The sequence below is a fragment of the Camelus dromedarius genome, chromosome 10 (assembly GCF_036321535.1).
Source record: "Camelus dromedarius isolate mCamDro1 chromosome 10, mCamDro1.pat, whole genome shotgun sequence".
NCBI classification, from domain to species: Eukaryota; Metazoa; Chordata; class Mammalia; order Artiodactyla; family Camelidae; genus Camelus; species Camelus dromedarius.
Window position 1 is genome coordinate 23835603 of NC_087445.1, and position 12640 is coordinate 23848242.

At 34.3% G+C, this 12640-nt stretch overlaps 1 protein-coding gene across 2 annotated transcripts in view; it reads left to right on the forward strand.

The window, feature by feature from the left end:
• Positions 1-12640, forward strand: part of ZDHHC21 (zinc finger DHHC-type palmitoyltransferase 21) — a 68843-nt gene that overhangs the window by 40890 nt on the left and 15313 nt on the right. For both annotated transcript variants that reach the window (XM_031449719.2, XM_031449718.2), the window contains one exon: positions 7507-7623. In XM_031449719.2, coding sequence (XP_031305579.1) covers positions 7507-7623 — 117 coding nt within the window. The remainder of the gene's footprint in view (positions 1-7506; positions 7624-12640) is intronic.

Sequence of the window (12640 nt, forward strand, 5' to 3'; positions counted from 1 at the left end):
AATAGGCCAGGGGGATAGGGGATGCTCGGATTTTCTGTAGTTTGGTCAAGGAAAAATGAGCAAGTGGGCCCTGGTAAAAATAAACAAATGGGTCTCTGATAACATGATATTTAAGCAGAGACCTGAAGAAAGTAAGGGAGTAAACATGTGGATGTCCGGGGAAAGATATCCCCATATCTTTGCTGGAAGAACTGATGTAGCAGCCCTGACGTGGGAGTTTGCATGGTATGGGAAATAGCAAATAAATCAATGTAGTTGGGTCAGAGTGGTCCAGGAAGAAAGCGGTAGAAGGCATCAGAAAGCCGGTCTGACTCCGCCTCTTTTTTTTTTTTTTTTTTTTTGCCTCTTTCTCTTATATCCTTTTCTATAACTTATTTGACATTTTTTTGTCTCTCCTTTGCAGGCCATTTGTAACTAAATTTTATTTTTCATTTTGCTGTATATATTTTGAAAGAGCTCTGTTTCTATTCTAAAATTAAGAAAATATTTTTATATTTCATGATCACAACTTTGTTTTTACTGTAATTTTATTTTTTAATTGTTTTTAAACTTTTTTTATTGAGTTATAGTCATTTTACAATGTTGTGTCAAATTCCAGTGTAGAGCACAATTTTTCAGTTATACATGAACATACATACATTCATTGTCACATTCCCTTTCGCTGTGAGCCACCACAAGACCGTGTATATATTTCCCTGTGCTACACAGTACAATCTTGTTTATGTATAATTTTATTTTCATACCATTTATATTATAAAATATAATACACATACATAGAAGTGCACAAAAATAAAATACAGTTCAGTGAATTATGGCCAAGCCTCTTTGAGCAATATTTACAAGATTTATTCTTTTTGTTATGTTAGTTACAGTTTATTTTCATTGCTGTGCACATTGCTACAAATATTCATAGTATTTCATTTCATATAAAATAGTTTATACGTCCATTCTACTGCTGGACATTTACATTGTTTCTGGTTTGGGGCTGCTGCAAGTCATGCTGCCAGCAGCAGCCTTGTTCACATCTCTTGCTCTACTTGTGTGTGTGCTTCACTTGGATGTGCTGCTGGAAGTGGCAGTGTTCAAAGGTTATGTGTATGTTCCTTTAGATACTGTTAAAGTTTTCCAAAGCAGCGGTACCAATTCAGAATCCCCACTAGTAGAGTGTGTAAAAGTTCAGGTTACTTCAGAGCCTCACTGATACTTGTTTAAGTCTTAAAGTTTGCCATTTTGGTGGGGATGAGTAGTACTTCATTGTGTTTTAATTTGCATTTTTCCAGTAACTGAAGGTATCAAGCCCTTTTTGTATGTTTGCCAGTCATATGAATAGCCTATTTGGTGCAGTGGGTCTGTTAAAATTATTTTGCCCATTTGGTAGGGGGTTATTTGACTTTTTTCCCTCTGTTAATTTTAGAATGTTTTAAATTTGAGTCCTTTTTGATAATGTATGTTGTAAATATCTTCTCTTTGGCTAAACTTTTCACTCTCTTAATGCCGTGTTTGATGAACAGAAGTTTTCAGCTTTAATATATTCCAGCTTATCCAGTTTTTCCCTTTCTGGGTAGTGCTTTTGGGGTTCAGTTTAAGAAGTATTTTTCTATCCCCAGTCCTCATTGTAATTACCCTGCATTGTACTCAAATATTATATTTTTCAAATCTCTGCCTGGAATTGATTTTTGTGATTTTTATGAGGATGGGGATGAGGATTTCATGTTTTCACAGATGGATATCCAATTGATTCAGCACCACTGCTTGGACAGATAGTTCTTTCCACTCTGCTGTGCAGCACCATCTTTGTCATAAACCAAGAGCCGTGTATGTGTGTGTATCTATTTCTGGTTCTTTTCTAGTCCATTGGTCTATTTATCTGTCCTTGTGATTGTACCATGTTGTTATAACTGTAGTTTTATAATAAATCTTACTATCCAGTAAAGGAGTGTTTCTCAGCCCCACTTTTTTCATTATTATTGCTTCCCTTAGGAGCATTTTTAGTCATTTTCTTCCCTTCTCTCTGTGAAGTTAAATACTAAGGGGTAAGATTTGTCAGGTAGGATTGATTTGTGTACAGCTACAAATCACTCTAATAACTAAGATTTTTTCCCCCAAGAACTGGTTTTCTCCCTCCTGGGGGCGATGCTATCCCTATTGAGAATGCATGCAGTGGAACAAATCTTCCACCTTGTTCTTTTTATATAGGAGTGGTGTGCTATCCTTTGTATTTGTTTTTCCATTGGAATTTAGAAACAGCTTACTTAGCAATTTACAAATCAAAACAAAGTAAAAAACTCCTACCAGTAGATTTTTATTGGGATTGTATTAATTCTGTGCATCACTTAACATCTTTACATCACTGAGTTTCCTGATCATAAGCATGGTATAGCAGCTGGAAACATGGGTAGTACTATAATCATGAGTGAGTAGTTAAAATTTTTCTGAAAAGGATATTCACAGATTTACTGATGAGTTCTAACTCTATGTATATATGAAAGGAAACAATAATTCCAGTCTTATGAAAGCTCTTCAAAAGAATGGAAAAAGAGGAAATTCTCCCCAACTCATTTTATGTGTATTGCATATGTTGGATACATAACCTATCAAGGATAACAAGAGAAAGAAAGAAAATTAGACGAGTCTGATTATAAACATAAACAACCCCTAAACAAAATTTTCACAAAGTGAATCTGATTATATATAACCAGCCTGATTAAGTTGAGTTTATCTTTGGAATGAAAGGTTGTTTTTATGTTAGAAAATCAGTCAGTATCTGTTATCACATTAACAGATAAGGGAAAAAAATTTGTGTGAAGACTATGTATCAGTGTATGGAAAACAAAGATAAAAATCAGCCTCGTTCATGTTATAAACTCTTAGCAGACTAGAGCTAGAGAACTTTTTTTAATGACATAGAAGATTCCAAAAAAAAAAACAAAAAAACCCAAAACCCAAACAACCAAAAACCATACACAAAACACAACACAACAACTATATAGCATGCTTAATTATGAAATGTTCACCTAGTTCCCTCCAGGTCGAGAGACAAGGCATTGGTGCTTGCGAAGCCCCCAACACCATTGTTACTGAATGTAGTGCTAGGAGTTCTAGTCAATGCAGTGAGGGGGGCAAGAGAAAGAAAGAAACGGTGGAACTGCTGAAATAAATAAAACTGGCATTACACTTAGATGGTATGATTGTGTAAGTAATCTATCCATAGATTCTTTTGGATTTTTAAGAAAAGTTTGAGGTGTGACTATAAAACAGTATTTTCAAAAATCAATACTATATGCTAACCAACAACACTTACACAGTGTAATTAATAGCAAAACTGTATGTAATAGAATTAAGAAACTAAATTCCTAAATTAAATCTGACAAAAAACAAACCTCTTGGAGGAAAATTGCGATGCCTAATGAGAGAATATGTGTGTATGTCAGAGTATGTTGTAACTTGAAATCTAATTTTAAAATTTTAATGGAAATACAAATTGCAGTTGACCTTTGAACAGCACAGATTCAGACTGCATAGGTCCACTTCCGTGCGGATGTTTTTCCATGGTAAATGCAGTGCCACATGGTCCATGGTTTGTTGAATGCACTGATGCAGAGGAACCATGGATGTGGAAGGCCTACTGCAAGTTATATACAGATTATCCCCCGTTGCTCAAGGGACAAGTGTATCTAGAATAACCAAGACATTCTTCTTTTGTTGAAGTATAGTTAATTTACAGGATCGTATTATTTTCAGGTGTACAACGTAGCGATTCAATATTTTATAGATTGTACTCTATTTAAATGTATTACAAAATAACAGCTACATTTCCCTGTGCTGTACAGTGTATTCTTGCTGCTCATCTATTTTATACACAGTAGTTTGTATCTCTTAATCCCTTACCAAGACATTCCTGAAAAAGAACAAGATGGGATGACTGGCCTCCTAGGTATGGAGAGTTACTACAAAGCCATAGTAACTAAGACGTGCTCACTGGTACAGGGATAGCCAAATCAGAGAACAGAATAGAGAGCCCACATCGGACTCACACACGTATGGACACTACTTCTGATCACTGAGGAAAGGACAACTTTTTAGATAAACTGTCCTGGAGCGATGGGGGACCTTTATAGTAAAAGTCAGTTTAGAACCCTGTGTTTCATTGTACACAAAAGAATAAACATTAGTTCCAGGTGGATTAATAAGCTGAATGTGAAAGGTAAAACTATAAAGCTTTTAAAAGCTTTAGAAGATAATATAGGAGGTTGTTATTATCACCTCAGAGTTGGGAAAGATTTCTTAAAGAGGAAATAAAAAGCACAGTAAGAAAAGATGGATAAATTGGGCTACGTTAAAATTAAGAACTTGGGGTGATCAAAAGATGCCATGACGAGAATGAGAAAGTAGACTCCGAGCAGAAGATGGTTGTAACATGCAGCTGAAATATGGTAGTGTCCAAATGTCTGAAGAATACATCAACAACCTTTATCTTTAAGGTGTGGATAAGGGAGAAGATGTGATGGGGAAGAAATACACTGAGGCAAGCCTTTGTGTGGTTTCAAATGTTTGCATTCTCTTCTCTAAACTGAACTTGTGTTTTATGCATTTATCTATAAATAAGCACGTTTCTTAAAAAATGGGAAGAAATGAAGATGTTAAAGAAATATAGTTATTGTAATAGTTTTCTAGGGCTGACATAACAAAATTCTACAGAGTGGGGGCCTTAAACAACAGAAATTCATTTTCTTATGCTTCCGGAGGCCAGTAGTCCAAGGTCACGCTGTCAGCAGATTGGTTTCTCTGGAGGCCTCTCTCCTGGCTTGCAGAAGCCACCTTGTCATTGTGTCCTCACATAGCCTTTCCTCTGTGCTTGAGCATCCGAGGTGGTTCCTTGTGTTTCTAAATTTTCTCTTGTAAGGATACCAGTCAGACTGAATTAGTGCACACTCAAGGGCCGCATTTTAACTTAATCTTTTTAAAGGCCCTGTCTCCAAATGCAGTCACATTCTGAAGTACTGGAGGGTTAGGACTTCAACATATGAATTTTTGGAAAGACACAGTTTAGCCATAACACTGATTATGTGGTAAAGAACTTGAATAGCAAATGGGTAGTTGTGATTTAGATAAAATTTCCCAAGCCAATTTTTGGATTCAAAAAGTGCTATATCTAAAAAAAATTCTAAGATAAAAATAAAGATGTTGTGCTCTGGAGAACTGTGTTAAATCATTCAAAATACAGATTTAGTACTGATGTTAAGTATGTGTGTACAGTTGGAATACATTTGTTTTTGAAAATGTAAGAATGATAAAAAGTAATTTCTAAAGTATTTTACTCTTTTACACAAATATTCTTACACATAAATGTATATAGCCAAGCGAATAATGTAAGCAGTTCTTTTAGTCTCATCTTCATCCCTAAAATTTATGAATTCTACTTGGCAGAAATTTAAAAAAATCCTTTCACCAGAGGAAAAGAAGATGCATTTATTTGGTCATATATGACATAGATCTTGACTGACAGTGGGGTTACACCCTGATAAACCCATCCTAAATTGCAATTATCCTAAGTTGCACCATCTTAAAGTTGAAAAATCATAAGACGAACCATTGTAAATTGGGGACCATCTGTATTTTTATTATAGTAAGCTTTACTATATATAACACAGTATGTGCATTCCTAAAATTCTCCCCACTATGCAAAGTCATGCAATGAAACACCACAGAGCTTGTGGGAAAATGAAGGCACAACAGGCAACAGCTTTATCAGTGACACTTAAAGGGTAGGAACCTAATGAAAATAGCACAGTTTGATACATGTTAACTAGTTAAGAAATACACTATAATGAACATTGCACTTCACCTTAAAAGAAACATGGAAGTTTTCTTGTGGAAGTGGGCGTGGGAAGGGTTGCATTATGTGAGTTATTATGAAGTGATGGAGTGAGGGGCGTGTGGAATTGGAGGGGATATCGCACATCAGATGTGGATGAGTGTGGCTCACAACACATGTAACAGATTGAGGTCGCTGGTAGATGTTTGAGGTTATGTTTTGTGTATTCCTGTATGGCTTGGTTTAGCTGGGTGAAGTTTTTATTGTTCATCTAGATAAAATCAAGCATAAGCAAACACAAAATTCTTGTTATCCTGAAATTGTTGCTTAATGTATCAATCATGTTGAAACATATTTGTGTTTTCAAAAAGCATTATAGCATAACTTACTGTATTTAATTTTTTATGTATCCATAGCCTCATCTTTACATGTTTTGTAAGGATTCTCCATTAGGCTCTTTTTACTGAAATTTTGAAATGACAGCCTAATATGTGACTATTACATAACACCTTGAATGTCTTGGTGAATTTTAAGTTTTCCCTGGCTAATAAATTGAGTAGTTTGGATGTGGAATCAGAGTTTTGGCTTGAGTCTGGTGATCACTGTGCTACACAGAAAAGCATCAGTTTTTTCATTTTAAACAAGCTCATTGTGTTCAGTGACCTCCCTGTTTCTGGTATTGCTACCAGGATACTTTTAAGCCTTAACCTGAATCAGTATTTAAAAATGTGGGTGGTTATGGTTATGTTTTGGGATCCTTCCCATTCATTTATTGCTTTTTATCCACTGTGGCTATGTTATCCTGAAGCTTAGCAGCAAACAGATTTCCACAGGTCTTTGTTCTTTCACTGTCTCTCCCTTGGTCTGTCTGCTTGGGAACAGTGAGGGTAAGTGAAGTGGTTTCTCCGTGTTTTCCTGTCCTTCTCCCAGTTTCTTTGGATCACACTGAAGACCCTCGTTTTTATGCCCTGGGCCAGAAAATCAGTTTTCCCTCACAGCATTTCCATTTCTCCCTCCTGTCTAGGCCTGCCTTTATGTTTCTGTCCTCCTCTAGGCATGCATCCCTGTTAAAGCATGTATCACATTGTTTGGAAGTTTTGCAAAATTGGTCTCTCTCTCTCTAAATGAACTGTATACTTCTTGAGGACACAGACCATGTCTTGATAATTTTTACATTTGTACTACATAGCACAGTGTTTGGCAGTGGTAGTTAGGTGAGTGGATGGATGGATGAAATGGGCTTGAAAAGAGCTGTCCATTCTATTATTTTTGTTTTCCCCCTCATTTTGACTTAACAGCATAATCTCTAGGCATCTTGGCCTCTTGAACTTCAATACTATGAATCAGGCTTGTGCATTTAAGCTTTTTAGTGGTCATAATAAAATATCCTTTGTTTTTGTTTTTGCTCCAAAGAGCACATGAGCATGGCTAATTTGCAACCTTAGGACTGAGTTTTTCTGACAGTTGGATAGTAAAATCCTGTTTTTCAGCTTTCTGCTATGAATTAAGAAACACTTATTTTTGAAATTTTCAAATACTTATATATTGATTGAGTGGAGTAAACTCAAAGGGAAGAGACTAGTTCTTCTAAGATAATAAGGAAAAATGTTATGGCTCAATTCTTGGTTATTAATGCAACTGTAAGTAATTTTTGAAGTGTTTTTAAGACTTTCTTTTTCTTCTTCTTATAGGACCTCTTTGTTGTTAGACATGAGTTGGCCATAATGAGACTTGCTGCCTTCATGGGCATTACAATGTTAGTTGGAATAACTGGACTCTTTTATACTCAACTTATTGGCATCATCACAGTAAGTGTATTTTTAATGTAAAGTAATATATTTATGGACATGTTCCCTAATTATGAACTTAATTCTTAAAAGTTACAGAAAGTTTAGAAATTAAAGGAGAAAAGTTACCTGTAGTCATTTATGTATTCCTATTTCCATATGCCTGTGTAATTTTTAAGTAGTTATAATCATTGTGCAGAGTGTACATATGATTTTGTATCCTACTTCAATTGTGCAGAGTGTACATATGATTTTGTATCCTACTTCAAAAAATTAATATAAAGTGTGTTTATGTGTCTACAGACTTCATTTTTATAGTTTTTAATAGTTGAATGTATTTTTAATGAATGTACCGTATTTTAATTAATCATTTTTGTGTTGATCCGTATCTAGTACACAGTCATTTTTTTCTGTATTACAAATAGCACTACTTTGAACATCTCTCTTCCCTCTGTAAACTACTTATTTAAGGTAAATTCCAAAAAATGGAGTTGCCAGTAGAAACATTTTATTAGTAATTGAGTGGGATTTTGATATGTATTTATTAGCCAAATGGGATTTATCACAACAGAAAAGTTTCTTAAAATCAGAAAAATAGTATTGATTAAGTATTTAAAAGTTTGGAAATTCACTAATTGTGGGCAATGTAGAGTAAATAGGCCTTCTCATACATTATTGGTGGGGTGTAAATTGATATAAACTTTTTGAAGGGAAAATTATCAATGTCTATCAAAATTTAAAATCTGCAGCCCTTTGACCAACCTCTAGATACTGTGTTTTCACATGTGTAAAACATTTCACATGTGTGTAAATGTGTATGTTAAAAAGATCGTCATTATTATATATACTATATATTGTGTATGAAAACTTAGGTGTTTACCAGAATATGTTCAGTGGGAAAATGTAAGGGAAAAAAAATGCATAAAAACTTACTACAAAGCAGCAGTAATTAAGAAAGTGTGGTACTGACATAAGGATAGACATATACATAAATGAAACAGAATTGGGAGTCCAGAAATAGACACATTTAGTTATGGTCAATTGATTTTCAACAAATGCTGCTGGGACAACTAGGTATCTACACACCAAAGAATGCAGTTGGACCGTTACCTCACACCATATACGTAAATTAACTCAAAATGGATCATAGACCTAAATGTAAGATCTAAAGTTATAAAACTCTTAGTAGAAAACACATGATTAGGCAACAGCAGATCTTGGACTAGGCAGTAGTATCCTAGATATGACACCAAAAGTTCAAACAAAGAGAAAAAGATAAATTGGGCTTAATCAAAACTATAAGCTTTTGTGCCCCAAAGGACACTACTGAGAAAGTGAAAAGACCGCTCACAGAATGGGAGACAATATTTGCAAATTATGTATCTGACAAGGGACTTGTATCTAGAATTCTATAACTCAGTAATTAAAAGTCAACCTAATTAAAGCGTGGGAAAAGGATCTGAATGGACATTTCTTCAAAGAAGATGTACAAATGAACAATAAATACATGGAAAGATGCTCAATGTCATTATACATCAGGGAAATGAAAATCAAAATGGTACCATAATTAGGTACCACTTCTCACACACACTAGGAGGCTATAATAAACAAGATAATAACAAAGGTTGATGAGGATGTAGAGGAATTAGAACATTCATACACACTCGTGGAATGTAAAATAGTGAAGATGCTTTAGAAAACAGTCTAGCAGTTCTTGAAAAAGTTAAACATATAGTTACCTTTTGATTCAGCAATTCCAAGGTATATACCTAAGGGATATAAAGTGTATATCCACACAAAAATTTGCATATGAACATTTATAGCTCCATTATGCATAATAAACCAAAACTGAAGGCAATGTAACTGTCTGTCAGCTGATGAATGGATATACAAAATGTGATATGTCCATAAAATGGAATATTATTTGTCCATAAAAAGAAGTACCGATACATGCAGCAACATGGATGAACCTTGAAAACATGCTAAGTGAAAGAAACCAGTCACAAAAGGTCACATATTTGTATGATTCCATTTATAGGAAATGTCCATAATAGGCAAGTCGATAGAGACAGGAAGTAGATTAGTGGTTGCCTAGGGTTGGGGAGCTCAGGGGCTGGAGGTAATGGCCTCAGGGTACAGGGTTTCTTTTATGGGGTGATGAACATGTTCTAAAATTGATTTGTGGTAATGATTGTATAACTCTTTAAACATACTAAAAAATCACTGAGTTGTACACTTTAAATGGGTAAATTGTGTGGTGTATGAATTATATGTCAGTAAAGCTGCTGCCAAGAAAAAGAGTATTTCTGGCATAAATTAAATGTTAATTTTATTCATTTGTTCATTCATTTTGTATATGATTTGTTGATGTCCTTTGTTTTCTATTAAGATTTCCTTTTCTCTTATTAATAAGAAATATTAATTAAAAAAATATTAACTATCAAAAAAAGGAATGATGCGGAGGTAACTGTCTCCATCCCTCTATCTGTATGCAAAGACCATCTCTGGAAAGGCACATGAGATACTAGTCATGGTGCTGACCTCTGCAGAGAAGAACTGGAAGAATGCTGTCAGAAATGGAAGGAAAACATATTTATTGTGTAACCTTTGTTTGACTATTTTACAAGTCACTCATAATGACCTTTTCCTGTCTAGATTTTACAGGAAAAATTTTAAACAAATAGGAAATTGTAAGGAATTTTGCAGTGAATACTCAACCATAATTAACATGTTAGAATATTTGCTTTATCTCATTCCGAACTGTCCATTTATCAATCCCTCGTATGTTTTAATACATATCAGTGTAAACTACAGGCATCAGGTAGTTCACTGTGCAAATCATTAGCTAGAGCTCAATGCTTGTTTACATTTTCTTCCTTTGAGGCAAAATTTACGTATAATGAAAGGCATAAATGCACACATGTGCAACCCAAGCCCATTTCATAATATGGAATATTACTGCTGCCCCAGAAATTTCCCTCATGCCTCATATCAGTAAATCCATATCCTCTGCAGAGGCAGCATTGATCTGTATTTTTTTCCCATCATAGATTAGTATTAGTTACAGAATTTCATATTTACCCACTTATGGAAGTCTTCTTTCATTCAGTGTAGTGGTTTTGGACTTACCCATGTTGTTGCATGTATTGATAATTTCTTTTTGTTGCTGAGTAGTATTCCATGGTGACTATACTGCAATTTGTTTATCCATTCTGTTGTTAGACAACTGGTCTAGTTCTAGATTTTGGCAATTATGAATAAAGATGCTGTGAGCATTCTTGTTCAAGTTTTTGTGGAAGTGTTTTCCTCTTCTTGGGCAAATAGCTAGGAGAATTGCTGGTTACTTAAGGTAGGTTTATCTTTTATTTCATAAGAAACTGCCAGGCCTTTTCCCAAGTGACTGTACCATTTTATGCTCTCACTAACAATATATGAGAATTCTGGTTGTTCCACATCCTTGTCGACATTTGTTGTTGTCAGTCTTTCTAATTGCAGCTGTTCTGGTAGGTTTTAATAGTATCTTGTTTTAATTTGCATTTTCTTGATTACTAATGGTATTGAACACTTCTTCAAGTGATTATTGGCCATTCATAGATTGTATAATGTCTGTTTAAATGTATTTTTATTATTCAATAGCTTGAAATATTTTCCAGTATCTCTTGTGATTTATCTAATGATGATGGTAAATAACATGGTATTAATCACATTACTGTGGATGAGAATAGGTCTTCCTCTAAAATCTTTTTTCTCTGCTTTTATACTAATTCATAATTACTTTATAGTCCATTCATAAGTCAAGTCTGAATTGCCAGATTATGCTTGCATTTTTTGAATTTCCACTTTTGAATTTACCCAAATCATTGGTATATATTTTTATCCCCTGGAATGAAATTTCTCCGATTTCCCCGGTTTCTCATGACTAGTGAGTGAAAATGAACATTTGAGAGCATTGCTGTTAGGACTACAAGTTACTTATGAGAGTAATAAGAGGGTAACAATTTCCTTCTCATTTAAGCAGCTCTAATAGCTTCAGAAAGTGGAGTTTGGCAGCAAGTGCTTGAAGATTTTTTAAGAATTCCTTCTCTAAAATTTAATGTTCACTTCTGAGTTGGAGATAAAGATATTTATTGTGTTTGTTGGTTTTTAGAGGATATATAGTGTCAGGTTCCTTTCTGATTCTATTGCACACTACCAATATGCTAATTTTCAAATTGCATGATTTTCTCTGTTGCCATAATATTGAATATTTCATTGTCTTAAGATAGAGAGATTGGTTCTGAAGTTGTGATATTTCTAAAACTGAGTCGAAACCACATTGATTAAATAGTGCTCTCCTCCGGAGTCTCTTCTCTTTCTATGTACATGTAGTACCCTCTCAGAACACTGTACTAGACAGTTCTGATGTCTGCAGAAATTATACATTTGTGAAACATTTAAAAAAGAATCCAAGTATTAAGAGAGAATATATTCCATTTGTTGGTCCAGCCTTTAGTCACTGTACTTCCCTTGAATCCAAGTACTTAAAAAAATTACAGTAAATTTCAATTCCATATTCCTGTGTTTTCACAGTGAATTTGAAGTATTACTCTTTCTGAATAAAAAAAAAAGTTTTTAAGGTTTCCAGAAGCACTCTTTCCCACATTGATTTAAGATTCTTTAAGGCTTCATTATTTAAACTTGTTATTCATTTAGTATTTAATTTTAAATCTAATGATTTCTTAGCATTTTAAAAATAGCATTTAATATTTAAATTAAAGTTTAAAATATAAATTTTGCATATTTTCATTAATAATATGCTTTCTGTTTCATTTATGAAAAAAATTAGTCCTACCTAGAAGGATATTTCACATCTGGACGTTTTTGTCATGGTCTGAATCCATGGATCTCTCTTTACAGTGTGATGGAAATGACAAATTTATCAGGTAGCATAAGAAAGAAAGGGGGGAGAAGGAATCACAGTAAATTTAATCCTTGCACTGAAATCTTCCTCCTTCCTCTACTCCTGCACCCCAAAGACCAAGAGGCATTTTGGGAAAAC